Source organism: Myxocyprinus asiaticus, chromosome 20, assembly GCF_019703515.2.
Source record: "Myxocyprinus asiaticus isolate MX2 ecotype Aquarium Trade chromosome 20, UBuf_Myxa_2, whole genome shotgun sequence".
Lineage (NCBI taxonomy): Eukaryota > Metazoa > Chordata > Actinopteri > Cypriniformes > Catostomidae > Myxocyprinus > Myxocyprinus asiaticus.
In genome coordinates, this window is record NC_059363.1 from 4,272,513 (window position 1) to 4,297,293 (window position 24,781).

Sequence of the window (24,781 nt, forward strand, 5' to 3'; positions counted from 1 at the left end):
TGAAAGAAATTCTCTCCCAGCTAATGCTGTCAATTATATAGGGGACCTACTAACTAGGTACATTATGAAAATATTAATTTAACAAATTATATTTGATTTGTTTTGTATCATTTTGGTCACATTTTAGCTTTATAAATGTGTACAAATCCATGTATTCCATCAATAAGTATGATATTATATTGCATGTATTATATTTGATAACATGTTTATTGTTTACATGCATTATTTGTACTGTTTACAAGTATTTACATGAATTTGTAGAATACATGTTAAAATTGGTACTGTCTCTTTAAGAAATACGGCAGTTCTATAAAGAGCATCTGTAAATGAGTGCGTATAAACGAGAGAGGACTCAAGCGGCTTCTTCATCCGTGCAATTCGTGATTAGAATTAAATGCTTATTTTTGTTTAAATTAATTCTGCAATGCATCTGAATATCTATATTTTTACCCAGTCCTAGTAAGACAGGACTATATAAACTATGTACAGTATGTAGTTTTTGGACACTTCAAAAGTCAAACTTAAAAATGTCTATATATCGGCATCAGCCATTGAAGTACCCACTTTGGTTGACCATTAATTTACAGTCCTGTATGATTATCACTCACGTATCCCATATATGTGGTGTCCAGTTCAGGGCCGGTGGGGGTTTGGCTGCGTATGATGTTCTCTGTCTGCTGCAGATGGAAGCAGCTGGTGTGCAAAGCTTTATCCAGCTGTCTGATATGAGTCTCGGCATCACCTGTACACAACCAACACAGTAGTTACCAAGGGAGGATGCTCTGATTTGCAGCTGTGCATGATCAAGAAATGTTCATCACAAGATCATCACCTCATAAATCAACCGTACTTGGTGCTGCTAGTTAAATGTGTCATTATTCATAGCAGTGTAAAATCAGAATAAATATATGCACTGCTAATGGCATTATTATATTATTTGACTTCAAAAAAATCAATATTATGGATATTTAATAGTGTAGACCGATGTACGTTTATTAGCCAGGCTAAATAATTAGCCATTTCGAGACAAATATATAAATAAATAAAAACTATATAATCAAAATGAAGCCTTTTAAGACCAGTATGAATTTTTGCATTATTTCATGAGAATATTTTCATGACAATTAAGCGCATACCTCCCAACAAATTGCAATGCAAAAATATATATATTATTTAAATTTTAAAGTGTTTATACGTCAAGGTAGTATTTACTGTCCTGTGATTATTTTATACTGATTTAAAAAAATAAAAAAATAAAAAATATTACAATAATAAGAATCTAAAGAGAATGATTATTAAGAATAATGGAATTAACAAAAAACTAAATTCTGTATTTTTGTTAACTCTTTACAATAACGTTCCATTCGTTAACATTATTAAATGCATTAGGTATCATGAACTAACAATGAACATTATATTTTTTTTTACAGCATTTATAAATCTTTGTTAAAGTTAGTTAATAAAAATACAATTGTTTATTGTTAGTTTGTGTATTTCATAGTGCATTAACTACTGTAAATAAGTACAACTTTTGATTTTTACAATGTATATGTTGAAAGTAACATTGACTATGATTAATAAATGCAGTTAGAGTATTATTCATTGTTAGTTCATGTTAACTAATGTAGTTAACTTATGTTAACAAATAAAACCTTATTGTAAAGTGTTACCGAATTTTTTTTATACACTACAGTGGTGTGAAAAAGTGTTTGCCCCCTTCCTGATTTCTTATTTTTTTGCATGTTTGTCACACTTAAATGTTTCAGATCATCAAACAAGTTTAAATATTAGTCAAAGATAACACAAGTAAACACAAAATGCAGTTTTTAAATGAAGGTTGTTATTATTAAGGGAAAACAAAATCCAAACCTACATGGCCCTGTGTGAAAAAGCGATTGCCCCCTAAACCTAATAACTGGTTGGGCCACCCTTAGCAGCAACAACTGCAATCAAGTGTTTGCGATAACTTGCAATGAGTCTTTTACAGCGCTGTGGAGGAATTTTGGCCCACTCATCTTTGCAGAATTGTTGTAATTCAGCCACATTGGAGGGTTTTCGAGCATGAACTGCCTTTTTAAGGTCATGCCACAGCATCTCAATAGGATTCAGGTCAGGACTTTGACTAGGCCACTCCAAAGTCTTCATTTTGTTTTTCTTCAGCCATTCAGAGGTGGACTTGCTGGTGTGTTTTGGATCATTGTCCTGCTGCAGAACCCAAGTTCGCTTCAGCTTGAGGTCACGAACAGATGGCCGGACGTTCTCCTTCAGGATTTTTTGGTAGACAGCAGAATTCATGGTTCCATTTACCACAGCAAGTCTTCCAGGTCCTGAAGCAGCAAGACAGCCCCAGACCATCACACTACCACCACCATATTTTACTATTGGTATGATGTTCTTTTTCTGAAATGCGGTGTTACTTTTACGCCAGATGTAATGGGACACACACCTTCCAAAAAGTTCAACTTTTGTCTCGTCAGTCCACAGAGTATTTTCCCAAAAGTCTTGGGGATCATCAAGATGTTTTCTGGCAAAAATGAGACGAGCCTTAATGTTCTTTTTGCTCAGCAGTGGTTTTCGTCTTGGAACTCTGCCATGCAGGCCATTTTTGCCCAGTCTCTTTCTTATGGTGGAGTCATGAACACTGACCTTAACTGAGGCAAGTGAGGCCTGCAGTTCTTTGGATGTTGTTGTGGGGTCTTTTGTGACCTCTTGGATGAGTCGTCGCTGCGCTCTTGGGGTAATTTTGGTCGGCCTGCCACTCCTGGGAAGGTTCACCACTGTTCCATGTTTTCGCCATTTGTGGATAATGGCTCTCACTGTGGTTCTCTGGAGTCCCAAAGCTTTAGAAATGGCTTTATAACCTTTTCCAGACTGATAGATCTCAATTACTTTCTTTCTCATTTGTTCCTGAATTTCTTTGGATCTCGGCATGATGTCTAGCTTTTGAAGATCTTTTGGTCTACTTCACTTTGTCAGGCAGGTCCTATTTAAGTGATTTCTTGATTGAGAACAGGTGTGGCAGTAATCAGGCCTGGGTGTGGCTAGAGAAATTGAACTCAGGTGTGATAAACCACAGTTAAGTTATGTTTTAACAGGTGGGGTAAACACTTTTTCACACAGGGCCATGTAGGTTTGGATTTTGTTTTCCCTTAATAATAACAACCTTCATTTTAAAACTGCATTTTGTGTTTACTTGTGTTTTCTTTGACTAATATTTAAACTTGTTTGATGATCTGAAACATTTAAGTGTGACAAACATGCAAAAAAATAAGAAATCAGGAAGGGGGCAAACACTTTTTCACACCACTGTATATGGCCAAAAGTTTGTGGACACCCCCTTCTAATTAACGAATTTGGTTACGCCATTAAATCCAGTAAAGAAAAATCTTAATGTTTCTTTATGTAATGGCTTGTTGGGGATAGCCCTTTTCTGTTCCAGCATGACAATGCCCCTGTGAACAAAGTGAGGTCCATAAAGAAATGGTTTACTGTGTCTGGCGTGGAATAAATTGACTGGCCTGCACAAAGCCCAGACCTGAACCCCACTGACCACTTTTGGGGTGAACTGGAACAGCAACTGTAAGTCAGGCCCCATCGACCAACATCAGTTCCTGACCTCACTGATAGCCTTGTGTCTGAATGAGAGCAAATCCCTGCAGCCATGTTACTACATACAGTATAGTGGAAAGCCTTCCCAAAAGAGTGGAAGCTGTTATTACAGCAAAGGGGGAAATTGATGCCTAAGGTTTTGAAATCAAATGTTCATCAAGCACATATGGTGTCCACAAGCTTTTGGCCATATAGTGTATATCGGCATTGGCCATTTAGAAAAACATATCGGTCAACCACTAACATTTGTTTGATGACAAACTTAATTTAAATGGAGAGAACATTTAAATGTAACTCCATTGCATTTGTATTATTCCAAATTAACTGTGCACTGATTGTAAAATACTGTGAGCAATGCCCTTGATTTTGAAATACAAAAACTTTAGAAAGCAAAGACATACTCCAGAGTAAACTCAGAAGGCAACAACCTGTGACACTACATGCAAACACGAGACATGTGACTGTTAAAGTGATTAAACTGTGTGAAGCAACACAAATCAAAAGAGAAAGGTTAGAAAAAACAGCTGATGGTCGCGCTGTGCTCTGAGTCGGTTTGTAAGGAGAAACTAAAGATCAAAACTTCAGAGTGAGTCTGAGATTTCTGCGGATTCTGCTGTTGCCTACCAGTGCTGGACTTCAGCGTTTGCACTGTAAGTTTTAGATACGCTTCAGGACTCTCTGGAATCACTACATCTGCAAAGACACATATACATACTGTATATCCACATACATTCAGCTGTAAAGCTATAATAATGTTGCTGGCTATGGCTTAATGGTCAAACATTTTTTTCTAGCATGATGTCTTCAGGTTTAACCTCCTAGTGATGTATAAGTACCATTTGTTAGTTTGGCTTACACCGATTCTTTCTTAGCTGTTATTTTAGTCAATTATATCATTCCATGTTACTCAAGAGTGTAGACTAACCTGAGAGAGCTGATGCAGATCCTTGCAGGTATCCATTTTCTCCTTGATCTCCTGGTTCAGATGACAGGGCTCTGGTGGCAGTCTCCAGACCACGGCTTAGGTCGTAGTCATGGTCCCACTCCAGAGGGATGGAGTCCACGCTGGCCGGAGTGTCTCGGCCCGAGCACTCGGTCCGTACAGGAGCGGCGAGTGATGCAGACTGACTGGAGGAGGGCAGAGGGGACAGCAGACCGTCAGCCAGATGTTCACTCCACGGAAAACTGGACACGTCAGCAGTCTCGTCCAGATCAAGCTCACGGTCCAAGTACGAAACGTCATGTTCATCATCTGTGAGCTGGGAAAGAGAGTATTCTGAATTCTAGTTAATACGTAAAGACATGCTTCTCAGGGAAGGTTTTAATGTGCTGCCAATTTGTTAGTGGCATCGATTTGTTTAGGTCGAGGTTGTGAGGTCTTTTTTATCTACTGTAGATTTTTAGTTTTCTAACTAATATTTTTAGTGGTCTGTTGGCATGCAAAATCCTGGGTCTCTGAATTGATTACCTTTAAAGCACTGTCACTACACATGATAAAAACTAAGAAAAATCATCTAGAAAAACTAGTTTATAAAAAGTCACAAAAAATAATAAAGATATAAAAAGTAAGAAATAAATCTAGATTAACTAGTTTGCTACGAACGGTCACAAAAAATAATAAAGCTATAAAAACGATGAAAAAAACCTAGATAAATTAGTTTGCTAAAAACTACTCCTGAAAATAATAAAGTTACAAAAAGAGAAAAATCTAGATAAACTAGTTTATTATTTGTATTGATGTTTTTTAGTAAAGCAATAAAAACTAAGAAAAAGATGTGCATTTTAATATTTCATTTTAAATATTGCTCTGTGGGTCGAGATTAAAGCTTCCAGGATCAGTGAAGACAGCGGACACCCTGTGTATGGTCCTGCTAATGACAACAAGCATTAAATGAATATAACGAGGTTCACCGTGTTATTGCGGAGCACAAAATAAGGAGATGCGTAGACGCTGCACTTTACGGACATTCACCAATCAAAGGGAGGACTGCTCTTTACTCTCAAAAGTGATAATGGTTTCAGCAATGCTGCACAACATGTGTGGTACTACACAACACGTGATGCGGGCGAGAGCGCCCTTAGGTGTCAGAGAGGAAGAGGAGATGAGGATGAGGAGACAATATACTGTATGGATGATATTCATGCATGGCAGCAAGTTATTGGCTTTTTCCTTCTCTCTCTGATTGTAATTTTTACAGTTCTCTGTAACAATCATGCCACCACTTTGTTGTTACCAACTAGTCCACAAATAACTTTTACTTTTTTTACTTATTAATTTATCTGTCCAATACTGACTAACCATTTTATGCATTCATTGTTATTATTATTATTATTATTATTAGCCTTTTTGGTTAAAAATAAATAAAATAAAACGTATATATACTGATATTAAATGAGCATAAAGTGTAGCTATAGGTGTTTAAATTGTATCAGGTGTAATTTTGCGTTTGTCCTGCAGGTGTCTGCATAAGTCTGTGTCCTTACGATGCTCTTAGCGCTGTACGATTACTCCAGAGCACTCATTAATCTACAAGCATTTTCAAGTACTACTTAAGTTACGATGCTTTTGGGAAATGGGCCGCAAAACTAAGATGAATCATAAGATGGATTCTACGATCTACTTAGGCTTACGATGCTTTTGGGAAATGAGGCCCAGATCAGTTAAGTTAGGATTTTTCACAAATTCATATTACAGAAGCCAATCCTAACTGTAGTTAAGACAGGATAATGCATTTAGGAAACTGTATTATTTATTTATTTATTTATTTATTTTTGATTTTCCCCCTTTTTCTCCCAATTTGGAATGCCCAATTCCCAGTGTGCTTTTAAGTCCTCGTGGTCGTGTAGTGATTCGCCTCAATCCGGGTGGTGGAGGACGAATCCCAGTTGCCTCCACGTCTGAGACCGTCAACCCACGCATCTTATCACGTGGCTTGTTGAGCGCGTTGCCACGGAGACATAGCGCGTGTGGAGGCTTCACACCCTCCACCGCGGCAACCACGCTCAACTCACCACGCACCCCACCGAGAATGAACCACATTACAGAGACCACGAGGAGTTTACCCCATGTGACTCTACCCTCCCTAGCAACCGGGCCAATTTGGTTGCTTAGGAGACCTGGCTGGAGTTACTCAGCACGCCCTGGGATTCGAAATAGCGAGCCATACAGATAAGATTCTAAAGTTGGGATCTTTATGTAATACGCCCCCTGATATCCGTCTGAAGTGCGAGACAGAGTTTTCAGAGGTTTAATGATAGTGCCATATTGCTGAATATGTATTATAATGCAATGTCAAAGGTTGTGAAATCATGTCATTTGTCTGATTTTATTTCACCAGTACATTTCAGTAGGGTTTTAAGCAGGAACATTATTTAACTGGATAAGCATGCACTTCCATGAAATACGTACAGCATTTTTAAAATAATCTTTAGATGTAATCAGAGGCAATATTTTTTTTTAAAAATACAGCTTTCATTTAAAATATTTGAAATGTTATGTAATCAGTGACAGTGTGTAAGAACGACAGAGACAGTCTAACATTATTCTATATTTTCTGCAAAGCTAATTATTAGCTAATATTTCCATTAGGCTGATTTTTAATCCCAGTGCATCTCTGATGGATAATAAATAAATACATTTTAAATGTTTTTCATTGGTCTTTAAAGTAACAATAATAATATATACTTTCAATCTTTTCTTGATTTAGACTTAGTTTGAAGAATCGTAAACTGAAACGAACTGTGAGCTCAGTATTGTGAACTGGACCGAATCGTGAGATGAGTGAACCATTACACCCCGACTAACCATCCTAATTCATCCCTAGAGGTTTATGAAATTAAACCTATTTAAAGTAGAGAAGGCATGTGATGTCTTTAATCATACCGGTAATCGTATCAGCTTCTTGTAGTATCGTTCAACCCGTCCAAACACTTCCTGGCAGTACCGCTGTAGTTCTTCCAGCATTTCCTCAATCACAGCTGCATCTATCGGCTCACTCTTCACTAGCAGAGCTTTACCCTGCTGGAATATGTGGTCAATCTTTGCTGTGTTCAGAGAGATTTCCTGCTGAAACACCTGCACAAAGATAAACAATGCCATTAGAGAATGACAAATGAGACACGGAGAGCACATTCAGTTCAGTGAAGTATCAGAGATGCACCCTCAGCTGTTTGATCTTGGCTTGAACGTCACATTCTGAGAAATGCTCGATATTTGTTAATTGCAGGTCCATATCTGTCAACCACACCAGAATACAGTCCCGCGCTGTCTCAAACTCCTCACGCTGACTTATAAAGTGCTGCAGAGGAAAAACAAAAAAAACTTTACAATATCTAATAAATGATTCCAAGTAAAAGCTGGAACTGAAGGGTTAATTTGCCTGATTTAAACATTTTAATACAGCTAATATTTATTATATTTATTCATTATACAAATATTGACAAAACAATGTACCATTATTATATAAAATGTATATTTTAACAAAACAATCAAATATTATATTGTATAAATTATTATAATAATAAAAATAATTTTCATTTATATTCAGATTGAAATGTTAAATAATAATTTAACTAACAATATAATCATATAAATAATATTTTCTCTGCTGACCTCTCTCATCAACGAGACGTTTCCAACCACAGAACTGCCGCTCACTGGATGTTTTTTGTTTTTGGCACCATTCAGAGTAAATTCTAGAGACTGTTCTAGAGAAAATCATGAAAATGCATGAAAATCCCAGGAGATCAGCAGTTACAGAAATACTCACACCAGCCCATCTGGCACCAACAATCATGCCACGGTCCAAATCACTGAAATCACATTTTTTCCCCATTCTGATGGTTGATGTGAACATTAACTGAAGCTCCTGACCCGTATCTGCATGATTTTATGCACTGCACTGCTGTCACACGATTGGCTGATTAGATCATCGCATGGATGGTTGTTGGTGCCAGATGGGCTGGTTTGAGTATTTCTGTAACTGCTGATCTCCTGGGATTTTCACACACAACAGTCTCTAGAATTTACTCAGAATGGTGCCAAAAAAAAAAACACATCCAGTGAGCAGCAGTTCTGTGGATGGAAACGCCTTGTTGTTGAGAGAGGTCAGCAGAGAATGGCCAGACTGTTTTGAACTGCCAAAGTCTACGGTAACTCAGATAACCACTCTGTACAATTGTGGTGAGAAGAATATAATCTCTGAATGCTATTCTGAGATGCGGGTTGGCGCTGTTTTGGCGGCACGAGGGGGACCTACACAATATTAGGCAGGTGGTTTTAATGCTGTGGCTGATCGGTGTGTGTCTATATATATATATATATATAACATACACACATTTACTATACATATTTATGCATTTCTCTTTAAATTTATCTCTTTTTCACTGTTCTGTTTAAAATTAACTTAATTTGGTGATTTCTATATTTTGAGCTCCAAGAAATAAAATGTTGTTTCTAGGAATTAGCGTTGGATGCTGTACTGATGTGCATTTGATAACTTTTGATTTGATCTTATTTTGATATGCAAAGATAACAGTCAAGGATGGAATTTTTAGTTGTACAGTACATACATGAAAGTAAACTTCTTGTTGTATTATTCTTTACACAGATAAGTGCTCTGTACCTTGAGTCTGCGAAGAACTGATGCCACTCGTCTCTGTAGATTATCCCAGCGCTGGTTGGCATTGTGTGCCATCTCCCGCAGACAACAGGCCGCATCAGTGCGATTCTCACGTGCCAACCGCTGATACTGTTTATTGATCAACTCCAGCTGAGTCAAACTTTCATGCATCTGAAGCTGGAAAGTCTATAAATGCACAGTATACTGTATTAATAACATAAATAGAAACATTCTCTAAAAGAAATCCGTGACATTTTACAATAAGGTTCTATTTGTTAACATTATTACACAGGTCTCTGGAATACTCGATTCTGATTGGTCAATGGTGCTATCTAGTGGTCTGATATTTCTGAGTAACAACCGCATATCCAGGGATTAAGACGTATCAGACTGATTATTCAGGTATCGTGAGTCATCATTCCTACTTCTCGGATCACTGTGTGATCTATACAATTAAGCTAATCAATTAATTTCACCCCAAATCAATGTTTCATATCCCAAGTTGTCTTGCAATAAGATGGATAACGAGCAGTCAGATGGTCATTAGTTACAAAATAAACCCTAACAGAACACCAATGCAAACCGGAGGAGGATTTCAGCTGTTCAGTGATTTATTTATTCTCACATAATTACATAATTTCAAAGCAAATCAAACATTTTATGTCCATTTATTTATTCATTTGGTTAGTAGCCATGCAACAGGTGGGATAATGTACAGTCAACTTGTTGATATAGCAAAATATTCCCCGAAAGGGTGATCAGTATCCCGATGCGTAGTAGACGTGACGCATAATGCATTATGTATCATTAACTAATGATGAACAATAATTTTTTACAACATAAATCTTGGTTAATGCTCATTGTTCGTTCATGTTAGTTCATAAGGCATTATGTTAACATATACTACTTTTAATTTTTCATAAGTGTTATTAGTACAGTATATGTAAAAATGAATATTTACCAAGATCAATAAATGCTGTGAAAGCATTGTTCATTTTTACTTAGTCTAGTTCATTACATTAACTGTTGGTAATGAATGAAACCTTACTGTAAAGTGTTACCAAAATCCAATACATATCACATATCACCTCAAACTTCTTCAGTTCCTCTTTGGCGACAGTATAAAGGACACCAGAGGAGTTTGGCAGAGCGGCGGTCTTCTCCGACACAGTTAGCCACTCCTCAAAGCGCGAGAAATCATCGAGAAACGTCTGCCAAAGCCGCCACGTCTCCTCAATTCTGTTATGTTAGCAAAATAAAAATGAAAACTCTTTTTAATATTCCCTGAAGCCATTTTATATACAAGTAGAATTGAAACATTTAAAAGAAACTAGACTGCAATTTAACAAGAGCTTTCCTCCAAATCGTCTAATTACAGATCAGCCCCCATGAAATGCAATACCTGCGGTTATGTGTCTTGCTCAAGATCAGTATGATGCTAGCTCATAAATTGCCCCTTTAGGGGTTATCAGCTCAGACTGTTAACCATTACACCACCAACCCCATTTAGAGCTAAATGAATAGTGAATAAGGGTATGTTCACAATGGCATTCTACCATACTACTCATTTTACTTTTTGAAGTGTGCACAAAGCCAAAGGATCTGTATGAGTGGCATACTTGAGTCTCCTCTCCATGGACATGGCACAGATGGACCTCCAGCGGCGGTCCAGATTTCGTGTGGCCTGCTGGATGGAGTCACACTCAGCGTCTGTAGCGCAGGCATCGCAGTCATGCAGGAGAACTTCACACAGATTCAGCACGGACGCCACGTCTGTGCTGTGCTTCTCCATGTCTCTCTGCAGCTCCTGAACACAAAGCAAAACTCATAACTGATCTGAACTAAACAGACTTGATATTAATTTCTATATGCACCTTGTGTACACATGTTAGTGTGTGTATTGTGTACCTGTTGCAGGTCCAGTTTTCTCTGGATCTCTTGGAAGTCGCAGGTGCCGTAGATGATGGGGCTAGACAGTTCGGTCTCAATGTGTGCGAGCCAGGAGCGCAGACTGCTCATGTTATTATCCAGCTGCTGTACGGCCACCAGTGTCTCCCGAAGCTTCTTCACCCTGATTTCAATAATAAGTAAATAGTGATTAGTCATGAGCAGTTCTTAACTGAGCCCAGCAGCTACAGTGTGTGTTACCTGGCTCCTATGAGGTCAAGCAGGTGCTGCCAGCGTTCATTGAGCTTGCTGAGTTTTTGTTCTATGTCAGAAGCTTTGCTCTCAAGACTGGCCTGGGCTAAACGCTCCCCCAACTCCTGAAGCTCATGTTTATTCTTCTGAGCCATCGCCACCTCCTCCTGATAGTCCTGAGAGACAGACAGTCAGACAGAGAAAGAGAGAGACAGGTCTGTGGTGAAACAAGGACCATGACAAACATTCTCATAGTTATTAACCATGAGCCAGATTAAGCTAAATCCTGAATATAAAGAATTTCTACTGGAATGACGTTGCAACAGTGTTCCCATATCTTTCGACCAATGAATTTCCTTGACTTCTCTGTTCATTTGCAAGCAATTTCTAGCCAATTAAATATTTTAGAGCTGAGCATAACTAGAATTTTTTTCATGATAAACACAGCTTCCCAGTTTTCCACGACTGTGCGAACCCTGTTAGAAACATGCCTTACAGAAATTACCATGGTAATTATAGTTTATACCAAACTACCACAGTTTTACAGGTGTTTTTTTTTTTCCAGGTTATTACAATAAAAATGTTCAGGCATGAAACTCTGAATGGCGCAAGCTGATTCTTTGAACTTGTTATCTGTTAGCCAATCAGCTTGCTCACATGTGATATGTCAAGCCAGTCAGGTCACATGGTGTGAGTGGATACTGCAGGTCAATTGATGTTGTAGCCAATCAGCTTGCATACTCTCTCTTTGCCTAATATTTAAAGGGATAGTTCACCCAAAATTGAAAATTCTCCCATTATTTTCTCACCCTCATGCCATCCCAGATGTGTATGATTTAATTTCTTAAGCAGAACACAAAGATTTTTAGAAGAATTTCTCAGCTCTGTAGGTCCATACAATGCAAGTGAATGGTGATCAGAACCTATAGCTCCAAAAATCACATAAAGGAAACATAAAAGTAATCCATATGACTCCAGTCGTTAAATCCATATCTTTAGAAGCAATATAATAAGTGTGGGTGAGAAACAGAACAATATTTAAGTCTTTTTTTTTTTTTTTTACTTTAAATCTCCACTTTAACTTTCACTTTTATATCTGAAAGTCACATGTGGTATCTGTTTAGTTTCACTTTCACATCTGAAATTGAAAGTTAAAGTGGAGATTTAGGGTAAAAAAAAGGACTTAAATATTGTTCTGTTTCTCACCCATACCTATTATATTGATTGATGATGAGAGAATTTTCATTTTTTGGGTGAACTATCCCTTTAAATTAGCTCAGTTTGTAAGCACTCTTGTGCCAGTTTTCTCTGAAACCCTCCTCCTTCCCAGCTCCACTGGTCTAGATCTACAGGGGGGGTTGTATTTATGTCTAATTGTGCAGCAGTATTTCACACATGCTTGATGCAGCATGTCTAGTGTTTTTCTAGTTGTGCAGCAGCATCAGAAGCATGTACACATGCTTAACACAGCATGTCTGTGTAAGTTCTAACAGTAGGAAGTGTCTGTACTTGCACTGCAGCAGCAGCAACGTAGCAGATCTAGTCTGCCAAGACCAATCTCCTATCAATATGTCATACCCACTTTAGCGTTCAGTTGTCATAACTGAACTATGGTTATTAGCTACCACTGTCAAAAAATAAATAAATAAATAAAAAATAAAAATAGGATTGTGAAAATAAGATTCAGAAATTCTAAAGATCTGAGGTTAATTTGTTATGATTTTACAGTTAGAACAGTAGTGTAGCATTTTGTCAAAAACTATTATTACCATGGTAATTTTTTGTAAGAGACAAACAAAACCATATAAATTCGTTATCAGCAGAGGCATTTTGCAGTGCTAAAATCTATAAAATGTTAAAAACCTACAGTAAATGTAGTTTGCAGCAGTGGAAAAGATCTGATTTGTTACCTTTCGTAGTTTCTCAATCATCTCTTCAATACTGATGTCTCCATTCTGAGATACTTTGCTTTCCATATGAGTCAACCATTCACAGAGCTCCTTATATTTGTCATTGAAGATCGCCCATTCATTCAGCTTCTCACTCACCTGCTGCCTGCGCAGACACAACTGCACAAAGACACAGGCATTTAGTGTTATTTTGCATAAAAATAAGCATTTAAACTATATCTGAATTAAATTTCTAAATACAGAATTTCTAAACAACAGTATATAGAGTGAAAATAGCTGCAAATACATTTTCCACTAAATGTATTTACTGCTAATTTAAGGAAAGACAAAAGCAGACCGTAGAGTTCGTCATACTTACGGTACTATCATTTCACATGTTCTGAGTGAGGAGTTTTCTGATAGACTGTAGCTGCTGTTAAATTTGTCTACTGCAAATGTATGCTCACATCTTGTGGCGTCTCAGCTCACACACTTGATGACACAAAGAACCCCTTTTCTTGCTTTGCATTCAAGTTTCAGTTTTAGCTAAATACTTCAAATCATCCTAAAGCAATACATTCAGCAAACAACTGATGCATTAATGTTTCAAAGCAGCAATTTAATCAAAGCTTACCAGCTGTATTAAATTTACACTATTTTCCCTACATTTAATCACAATAAATCTATAGCTGTTCTTCAAAACCCAGTGAGCTACCTAGACCACTTTTTTGGCCATTTCTTGAATGTTTGAATACACGTATGATGCTCAGGAAATGCTGTCTAGGTAGGCAGCAATGCCTGCACCAAACATCCAGGATTATATGGTAAAACAGCATCACCTTTTGGTAGCACAAACTCAGTAGACGTCACCCAATAAGGACATTTTCATTTGGGAAAGTCATTTGGAACTTATGGTGGACATTCTAGAACTCTCCAGGTTATATTTCAGTTATTGTGTCCTATATCTGACAGGTGTTTTTCCTCTGTACCTGGTGACAGATCTCCTCCCATTGGCGGTGTAGAAGTTCAATGCGCTCCTGTAACACACACAGGTCTTCAGAACTGATGTAGCTGGACAGAGATTCTCTCAACAACGTCAGGTGAGTCAGATCCTCCTTCCAGCCATCAAACATACTCTCCAGATCCTGCAGGGAACAGAGGAACACACATTTGAAAGTTTTTGTTTTTTCCTTAAACAATAAAATGCTTAGCAATGCATTTATTTATTTATTTTCTTTTAAAGACACTGTTTATACATTTTTTGTTGTTGTGTACGATTAATGTGATTGTGCATGATTAGATTAATAAGTAAACTCATGTTATTGTATCTACAGCTGTGTGGGTGGGCAAAATTATATTAAAGGGATAGTTCACACAAAAATTAAAATGCGCTCATGTACTCACCCTAATGCCATCCCAGATGTGTATGACTTTCTTTCTTCAGCAGAACACAAACTAAGATTTTTAGAAGAATACCTCCGCTCTTTAGGTACATACAATGCAAGTCAATGGTGACCAGAACTGAGAAGGTCCAAACAACACATAAAAGCAGCATAAAAGTAATCCATATGACTCCAGTGGTTTAATCCATATATTCAGAAGTAATATGATGAGGTGTGTGAGAGAAACAGATCAATATTTAAGTCCTTTTTTACCATAAATCTCCACCTTTGACCAACACCATCCAGTAGGTGGCTGATGTGAAAGTGTAGATTTCCAGTAAAAAAGGAGGTAAATATTGATCTCACCCACACCTATCATATCACTTCTGAAGACATGGATTTAACCACTGGTGTCATATGGATCACTTTTCTGCTGCTTTTAGGTGTTGTTTGGACCTTCTGAGTTCTGGTCACCATTCACTTGCATTGTATGGACCTACAGAGCTGAGATATTCTTCTAGAAATCTTTGTTTGTGTTCTGCAGATGAAAGAAAGTCATAAACATCCGGGATGGCATGGAGGCGAGTAAATGATGAGAGAATTCTAATTTTTGGGTGATCTATCCCTTTAACCAACACAAATTAAATCCAGATAGATCAAATTAAGTCCCATATGACAAGTATTCAGCTACACTCAGAAATACATGACATGGTGAATGGAAGGATAGTGTCTGTAGCCACAGATGTAGCCACACAACTAAATGCTGCCAGGTCAGCATATTTTAGCTAACTCATAGAAAATAACCACAACAATCCTAGGTGTTTATTCAGAACTGTGGCTAAATTGGATAGGAATAAAGCATCGACTGAACCAGATATTCCATCGCAGCACAAAAGTAATGACTTCATGAATTTCTTTACTGATAAAATTGAAATAATCAGAAATAAAATTGGAACTATACAATCAACTGTCACAGCACCTCAAAAACAGTCTCTCATAATTTTGCTCACGAGCAACTTCAATCCTTCACTGTCATAGGTCATGAAGAGCTAACAAAACTTATCAAAAAATCAAAAGCCACAACATGTATGTTAGATCCAATACCAACTAAGCTCTTAAAAGAGGTATTCCCTGTAATCTCAGAACCTCTTCTTAATATTATTAACTCCTCACTATCCTTAGGACATGTCCCAAGAAACTTTAAAATGGCAGTTATCAAACCACTTATTAAGAATTGTTTGATCCTAGAGAATTGGCTAATTATCGACTAATTTCAAATCTACAATTTATGTTGAAAATACTAGAAAATGTAGTGTCCTCCCAACTATGTTAATTTCTACAGAGAAATAGAATATATGAAGAATTTCAGTCAGGATTTAGGCCCCATCACAATACAGAGACTGCACTTAGAGTTACAAATGACTTGCTCTTATCATCTGATCACGGCTGCATTTCTCTTCTAGTGCTTTTAGATCTTAGTGCTGCCTTCGACACGACAGATTTCGACATTCTCTTGAACAGGCTGGAGAATTATGTTGCCATTAGTGGACTTGCATTAGCATGGTTTAGGTCCTATTTATCAGACCACTTTCACTTTGTATATGTAAACGAGGAATCGTCAAGTCAAACAAAAGTTAAGAATGGAGTGCCACAGGGGTCAGTTTTAGGGCCTCTGCTTTTCTACTTACATGCTTCCCCTCAGAGATGTTATCAGGAATAAGTTTTCACTGTTATGCCGACGATACCCAACTTTAGATTTCTTCTAAACCCAACGAAAATTCACAATTCTCCAAATTAGCAGAGTGTATCAATGAAATCAAAGACTGGATGGCCAGAAATTTCCTTCTACTCAGTACCGACAAAACAGAGGTACAAATGATTGGACCAAAAACCTCTACAAATAAGCAGCTAAAATATAATTTGACTCTTGATGGAGAGTTTACGGTTATGTCGTCTTCTACAGCAAAGAATTTAGGTGTTATATTTGATACCAATCTGTCCTTTGAAAATAACATTTCCAATGTTTGTAGAACAGCATTCTTCCACCTCAGAAATATTGCTAAATTACGACACACTCTTTGTTGCTGATGCCAAAAAACGAATTCATGTGTTTGTGACCTCAAGATTAGATTATTGTAATGCATTACTGGGAGGATGTCCAGCAAGTTCAATAAATAAACTTCAATTGGTTCAAAATGCAGCAGCCAGAGTGCTGACTAGAACCAAGAAATATGAACATATTAGTCCAATTTTATCATCGTTACATTGGCTACCTGTTAAATTTCGTATTAATTTAAAAATTCTGTTAACTACATACAAAGCTTTGAATGGTCTAGCGCCGCAGCACTTAAATGACCTTCTACCATGCTATATTCCATCACATTCATTACGATTGCAAAATTCTGGCTTGTTAATAGTTCCTAGAACATAAAAATCCACAAAAGGAGGTAGATCCTTTTCATACTTGGCTCCTAAGCTATGGAATGGCCTCCCTAACAGTGTTCGGGATGCAGACACACTCACTCAGTTTAAGGCTAGACTAAAGACTCATCTATTTAGCCAGGCATACATTTAGCCTAATTTATCCTTCAACTCACAATTAGGCTGCTTTAGTTAGGTCTGCCAGAACCAGAAACATCCATCATGATCTATAACTCTGCATAAAATTGAATGGCATCTACGCCAATGTTCATATCCCGAGGTTACCAGAGCCAGCCAGATCCAGCTCCGTTCCTGCTTGGTGTCGGACTCCACTGCTACGTGTCGCTGAAAGATGACGACAAACTACAGCCGGTGCTAGCCAGACATCACTTCAGACTTTTGACTTCAGAGGATGAACTGATGCCAACTCCAACTGTAAGACATGGGATACTTCATATGCCACTGCCTAAACCTTGCACTTAGGATGGACCTGCAGGTTGAACTGCGATGCACCTCATTAATCTCTGCCTGCATCACCTTTGTCTATTGATGGACTACACTCTTGAAATGTAATACATAGACTATCATTTAACTGCCAACAAAAGCCTTCATCAGCCAACTAACAAAGGACAATACATCTATGTGAACTTCTGCAGTTAATCCAGGATGGACTTCAAAGACATTAGTCATTAATCTTAAAGTTAAAAAAATCTTTATTTTATTTATTTATTTTTTTTTTTTTAAAACAATGTACCTTTACGCTTACATAATTTACAAATTTAAAACCATGACTTGCACTGCAGATAAATAACTAATATTGCCATTATATTCATGATGTTAGCCAGAGGGGAACTGGCCCCCACAGTGAGTCTGGTTTCTCCCAAGGTTATTTATCTCCATTGACCAACATCTTATGGAGTTTTGTGTTCCTTGCCACAGTCATCTTCAGCTTGCTCACAGAGGTTCTAAATACAATTATTATTTAATTATTTAATTTCTATACACAATTTACAATCATATTTAATCAAACTATACAATGGTCACTGTAAGACGTTATAGATATTACAGTTTCATTTTTTGTTAAAGCATGATTTCCTGTAAGCCTGCTTTGAAATGATGTGTGTTGTGAGAAGTGCTATACAAATCAAAATTATTGTATTCCATTTTTCATTGTTGTTCAACAAAAATGAAAAAGGGCACATTTGAATTTAGAACGTAAACTGAAATGTTCAGTAAAACATACAGTACGTGATAATGATGATGATGCCTCTACTGATAAACACAAGTACCTTGCAACGCATTTGTTCAGACTGCAGGTCCTCGTGGCGATCTGGCAGCGACTGGGAGAGTTGTCGTTTAAACGCTCTCAGTTTCTCCAGAGATCCTCCAATGCCTTTCTCACATCTCTCCCAATCCTGAACACAGAGTTGGAATCCATTAGAGCGCACTCTGTTTACAAACACCATTCTGACACTGAACTATTACAATTTCATGCAAATTCCTTTAATTATTTAGTTGATCTGTAAAGCGCTTGTAAATCTGGACTGTAAGAGAGTGATTTACATGGCAGTAAATCTATAAATTGAGTGATATGTTGGAACCATATGCCATGTAATATTTTACAGAATATTTACTTCAAACAGGCCTTTAAAAACAGTATTTTTTGGATCATAATAAGGGTTACAGTATCAAACTAGAACACTTAAAATTTTAAACTTACTACAAATACACATACTACAGCTAAAAACACCCCAATTGATATAAATGAATCTACCGTATAATAGTGATGAACTGAGCTGAAGTATTACAGTGCTAAATTTAAAACTGAACTGTTTCAGATTCTGAACAGACTCGACTGATCAAACTGATTAAATGGCTTCAGACTAAAATGAATCGACCTTCCCAACTCTACTCTCCTGTAATACAGAATGCACATAAAAAAAGGACTGTACCTTAAGCAGCACAGCCAGCTCTTTCTTCTGCTCCTCCAGTCGGATGTTAGCGTGTCTCCAGCATTCCTGAATGTTCAGCAGCTCCTCCTGTAGGGTCGCTTCAGCACGTGTGTCTGCAGACAGAAGCAGCTGTCTCCCGGCCTCCACTGTCAAGATGTAACTGCCCTGCTGCCTCTGCAGGACCTTCTCTCGAAGCTGCAAGAACAACACAGAGTCAGTAGGGGCCGCTAATTACAATCATTAAAACTAACCAATCCGCAAGACCTTTAAAAGCACTTGGTGGGTTTGATAGTTTTTTCAACATTTTTTAAATCTGTCTAAAATTCTGAAACTTCATTTGTCACTTTTGGATCGTGTCTGTGGTGTCAGTCATTGTCAATACAAAGTATGCATGTTGGCTACTGTATATTCGGAATGGAATGCTAGCATACTGCATAGTATATGCTGTATAAACTTTTTATTTACAAATATAATATAAACATAGTATTTAAAACAGTATGCACTACTGTATATGCTATGATAAAAGTTTCAAACAGTACAGACAGGAGCTTTACATATGCACACATACAGCAGAAATAGTAATAGTATGGTAGTATGCTTTTCCAAACATAGCCTTTCACATGAAAAATAGTAAATATTAGTACGGTAGATATTTCAAGTTTCCACAAGCTCTCATGCAAAAGCTCTTTGTCGTTTTGATAGACCTCTAATTTTGGTTAAATCGGTCTAAAATTCTGAAAACTTTAATATGTCATTTTTGTATGGTGTTTGTGGTGTTACTCATGTTGGCTATGCTTGGAATGGAATACTACCTGTGTAATACTGCACAGTGTATACTGTACACTGCTTACTATTAACAATTTAAGGATATCTGTGAAACATTATGCAACATGCAAAAATGTTTCAAACTGAACGTACAGACAGAAAATGTGCTTACATACTGCACACATAGTAAAAGTATGCTATTCCATAGCCTTTGTTATAAAAAAACCCACATTTCCACAAGCTCTCAAAGAAGTTCTCTGACATGGATGTGGCATTTTCGGAGAATTTTTTATTTTTGTGTGACGATATCTTTGCTGTTATCACTTGTCACAATAATCACTGAACTGATGTAATAATACATTATACATTCAGTAAAGTTCATACTCATTACCTGAACAGCGTCCAACATGGCTCGTGCCTTCTGCAGAGGTATAGGTGTGCCCGCCTGCAGGGATTCAGCCTGATGGGACACTTCCACCAACCACTTCCGAAGCTTTTCCCCCATCTCCCTGTAGAGCTGCCACTGACGGAGGAGACTGTCAATGATTCCCCTCCGCTGCTGAGCACGTCTCACCACACCCTGCCACTGGTTACTGAGAAGAGCCAACTTCAGCTTAAACTCATCTCTGAAAATACAGAAGGGACAACATTATGGAACAGAACATGTTTTAAATCTATGCATTAATTATTGTTTAGTACTTTAACCCTCCTATTCTGTTTAATATGGGCTGACACCTTTACACTTTGCTTTCATTTTTGAAACAGTAAAGGTAAAAAAAAAAAAAAGTTACAAGACTAACTTCCCTAAATTAATAACAATAAAATGATGCACTTCTTTTGTGATTTTATGCTATTTAGATCTTATTTACCTGTAAATTTCATATGTAATTTTCATACACATTGTTAACTTCACTACAGTAAAAACCTACACTTCTATAAGTTGAAATATAAAGACAATATGAGAATGTGTCATGTATTGGAGGCAGATTGCTACCATTTGGCAAATAAAAAAAAAAAAAAAGAGCAATAACATGACTTGAAAGTGATTTCATAACCATTATAACCACTAGATGGCTGCAGAGTTTTTACTTGTTTTCTGATTATGTACCTTAATTTGAGATATTATAACAAGTTATGCATTTGGATATAAACTCAGCAAAAAAAAAAGAAACGTCCCTTTTTCAGGACACTGTATTTTAAAGATAATTTTGTAAAAATCCAAATAAAATTACAGATCTTTATTGTAAAGGGTTTAAACAATGTTTTTCATGCTTGTTCAATGAACCATAAACAATTAATGAACATGCACTTGTGGAATGGTCGTTAAGACACTAACAGCTTACAGACGGTAGGCAATTAAGGTCACAGTTATAAAAACTTAAGACACTAAAGAGACCTTTCTACTGACTCTGAAAAACACCAAAAGAAAGATGCCCAGGGTCCCTGCTCATCTGCGTGAACATGCCTTAGGCATGCTGCATGGAGGCATGAGGACTGCAGATGTGGCCAGGGCAATAAATTGCAATACTGTGAGACATGTAAGACAGCGCTATAGGGAGACAGGAAGGACAGCTAATCGTCCTCACAGTAGCAGACCACGTGAAACAACACCTGCACCGGATCGGTACATCCGAATATCACACCTGCGGGACAGGTACAGGATGGCAACAACAACTGCCTGAGTTACCAGTGCTCAGACTGTCCGCAATAGGCTGAGAGAGGCTGGACTGAGGGCTTGTAGGCCTGTTGTTAGGCAGGTCCTTACCAGACATCACCGGCAACAACGTCGCCTATGGGCACAAACCCACCTTCGCTGGAACAGACAGGACTGGCAAAAAATGCTCTTCACTGACGAGTCGCAGTTTTGTCTCACCAGGGGTGATGGTCAGACTCACATTTATCATCGAAGGAATGAGTGTTACACCAAGGCCTGTACTCTGGAGCGGGATCGATTTGGAGGTGGAGGGTCCGTCATGGTTTGGGGCAGTGTGTCACAGCATCATCGGACTGAGCTTGTTGTCATTGCAGGCAATCTCAACGCTGTGTGTTACAGGGAAGACATCCTCCTCCCTCATGTGGTATTCTTCCTGCAGGCTCATCCTGACATGACCCTCCAGCATGACAATGCCACCAGCCATACTGCTCGTTCTGTGCATGACTTCCTGCAAGACAGGAAAGTTCAGCCATGGCCAGCGAAGAGCCCGGATCTCAATCCCATTGAGCACGTCTGGGACCTGTTGGATCGGAGGGTGAGGGCTAGGGCCTTTCCCCCCAGAAATGTCCAGGAACTTGCAAGTGTCTTGGTGGAAGAGTGGGGTAACATCTCACAGCAAGAACTGGCAAATCTGGTGCAGTCCATGAGGAGGAGATGCACTGCAGTACTTAATGCAGCTGGTGGCCACACCAGATACTGAATGTTACTTTTGATTTTGACCCCCCCTTTGCTCAGAGACACATTATTCCATTTCTGTTAGTCACATGTCTGTGAAACGTGTTCAGTTTATGTCTTAGTTGTTGAAACTTTTTATGTTCATACAAATATTTACACATGTTAAATTTGCTGAAAATAAAAGCAGTTGAAAGTGAGAGGACGTTTCTTTTTTGCTGAGTTTATATTTTCACATTATCAAACTATTATTTGTCAAAGTTTAGCATTTTTTTTTTACATAATTTTGAAGTATTAGTTTTTGCAATGTCACATTATGCTTACAATCAATCCTGACCATGGTGTTACAAAAGAGGACATAGAAAAGGCATTTCATTCACAAATCATTTATTTCAAATATCAACATTTAATAAGTAAATTAGTTTCAGTTTCTTTGTATCCATAACAGAAACATGCAGTGTTTTGTCTGGAAGGTGCATATAAATAGGTGTCAGACTCAGACTTTGTATTTTGTTCTTTGATCTCTCTCTCTGTGTGTGTGTGTAAGTGTTCTGCATTCCGTCTTCTGGCTGTGTTAGTCTCACCCATTCATTTGTCTATGTGTTTGTGAGTGTGTGTTTGTTTGTGTGCGTGTTCTGCACTGTGGGTGTATTATAGTCTCACCCATTCATTTCTGTGTGCGTGTGTGTTCTGCATTGAGCCTGATTTATTTATTGTATTTTACAAATAAAAACAAATTGTTCTGTGTTAGAGTCTCTCCCATTCATTTCCTATGGTTTATCAATTTTGACAGCAAACAGTAAAGTTGTCAACTTTCTTATGGCCACTTAAGACTCATCGAATCAAATCCAATTTTTTGTGTGTGTATACAGATAGCAAGTCTAGGAAAAATCACCAATTATTTAAAACTTGTTCAATTTAGATAAAGGAAACTATTTAAAAAATCATTAAAAAAAAAATTTGGTAAAAATCAAACAGAGCAGGAGGGATTATATTTGCTGATACAATTCTTTCCTAAGCATTTCCAATGGCGATGTCACTCACCTGTCTTCCACTTGTCCTTGCTCCAGCAAGTGCTGTCCATCACTGATGATGGAGTGTAGAATCTGTTGTCTGCTGAACATCTCTGCCTGAAACAACTACAACAGAGCAGACACTACCTCATTAAACTCACAAATTCACTCTCACACAGCCACGCTTTTGACTATCAGCATAAAGTCTGCTCCACACTGCAGCTTATTCTGGCCAAGAACTGCCCACTAAACCAGGATGTGGTTGTAACATGTAAATTAACCTACCACAGTTTGTGACATTTAGGGGTTGGATTATCTAAGCAAAGTGGATAATGTAGGTGTGGTACATGATGTTGTCTTAAACTAAACTCTTTCAAAGATTTGATGTCACAAACCTCACAAATTCAAATCCTGCCTCATAAGTGTTCACCTTGGAAGCCCCATACCTTAACTTTATTTCTTGGTGAACTAATGTAAATCTGGGAACCCTGACTCCTGGAAATTATGTAAAGCCAGCTGATATGATTGGAGTTTGAGAGAGATTTGAGGTCTCTTGCCTAAAGCTGAGACTAGTTACTTACTGAACATATACTGGTTACTGGACTAATTTATCAACTTATGATTGACACCTGTTTCACTCTTATACAATACACCTCAGTACACACAGCTCACCTCATGAGCTCTCTGCTGCTCCATCAGACTCTGGAAGTTTCCGGAAATCTCCACGGCCAGTTTCTCCTCCGTCTGCACCAGGAAGTCCATCCATGTCTCACACTTCTCCAGAAATGTCTGTTGCTGCAGTAGAAGGGCCTGGAGTTTACTGAGGAGATAATTCCCATATTGTTAAGAAAGCAAACCAATACGAAGAACATCTAATCTCAGATTAAAGCAAAGACCACAAAGAAGCAAGCAGTGTTGCTAAAAAACAGAATGACTAGAATTAAGTATTTAATGATCATTTAAACTCTCTTCATGCAGCGTACCTGAATCTCTCTGTGGTTTGAGCTGAGGTGTTGGACCAGCTTCTGTTGAGGTTCTGCATGCGTTTGATCTCAGAGTCATTGAGAGGAAGTCTGTAACCCAGATCATTCAGTCTTTCCAGATCAGGAGCCATGCTGCTGAACTTCAGCATCTGTTTCTGCAAAAAGAAGAAAAAAAACAATTTAAAATGCCTTTTAAAAATATACATGTTTATGAAGTTCAGATGATAAATTATATAAAAAATAACAAGTAAAAAAAAAAATTAAGAAATTAACCATGCCCACAATTAATCATTAATTATTCAAAGTTTACAAATTATGTTTTACTTTACACAGTGTCCTAAAAACACACCGCTTTTCACTAGAGACGCTAAAAAGTAGTGAAATGTGACGCAACAAAAGACGATCCAAAATCATTAATTTGACACACAAGTTTATAGATAAACAAATAAAACAGGGCAGAGGGTTTCTAGTAGAAGTATGGAGTTCCGCAGGGCTCAGCATTAGGTCCGCTGCTTTTCTCCTTGTATATGCTTCCCCTGGGAGACATTATCAGGAACCAAGGAATTAGTTTTCAATGTTATGTTAACAATACTTATATTTATATCAGCATTTTTCTTCTGG

At 37.7% G+C, this 24,781-nt stretch overlaps 1 protein-coding gene across 9 annotated transcripts in view; it reads right to left on the reverse strand.

Annotated features, from left to right (window-relative positions):
* The window catches only part of syne1b (spectrin repeat containing, nuclear envelope 1b), a 178,025-nt gene that overhangs the window by 15,855 nt on the left and 137,389 nt on the right, over positions 1-24,781 (reverse strand). For 6 of the 9 annotated variants that reach the window (XM_051647295.1, XM_051647294.1, XM_051647293.1 and 3 more), the window contains 18 exons: positions 24,161-24,315; positions 23,850-23,997; positions 23,209-23,303; positions 20,170-20,404; positions 19,014-19,208; positions 18,351-18,476; positions 14,248-14,403; positions 13,280-13,438; positions 11,379-11,545; positions 11,139-11,301; positions 10,850-11,037; positions 10,319-10,469; positions 9,234-9,416; positions 7,770-7,907; positions 7,493-7,684; positions 4,535-4,868; positions 4,234-4,302; positions 609-742 (listed from right to left, as the gene is read on the reverse strand). In XM_051647295.1, the coding sequence (XP_051503255.1) occupies positions 609-742; positions 4,234-4,302; positions 4,535-4,868; positions 7,493-7,684; positions 7,770-7,907; positions 9,234-9,416; positions 10,319-10,469; positions 10,850-11,037; positions 11,139-11,301; positions 11,379-11,545; positions 13,280-13,438; positions 14,248-14,403; positions 18,351-18,476; positions 19,014-19,208; positions 20,170-20,404; positions 23,209-23,303; positions 23,850-23,997; positions 24,161-24,315 (2,988 nt within the window). The remainder of the gene's footprint in view (positions 1-608; positions 743-4,233; positions 4,303-4,534; positions 4,869-7,492; positions 7,685-7,769; positions 7,908-9,233; positions 9,417-10,318; positions 10,470-10,849; positions 11,038-11,138; positions 11,302-11,378; positions 11,546-13,279; positions 13,439-14,247; positions 14,404-18,350; positions 18,477-19,013; positions 19,209-20,169; positions 20,405-23,208; positions 23,304-23,849; positions 23,998-24,160; positions 24,316-24,781) is intronic. The other 3 variants (XM_051647299.1, XM_051647292.1, XM_051647297.1) reach the window with 1 other exon arrangement.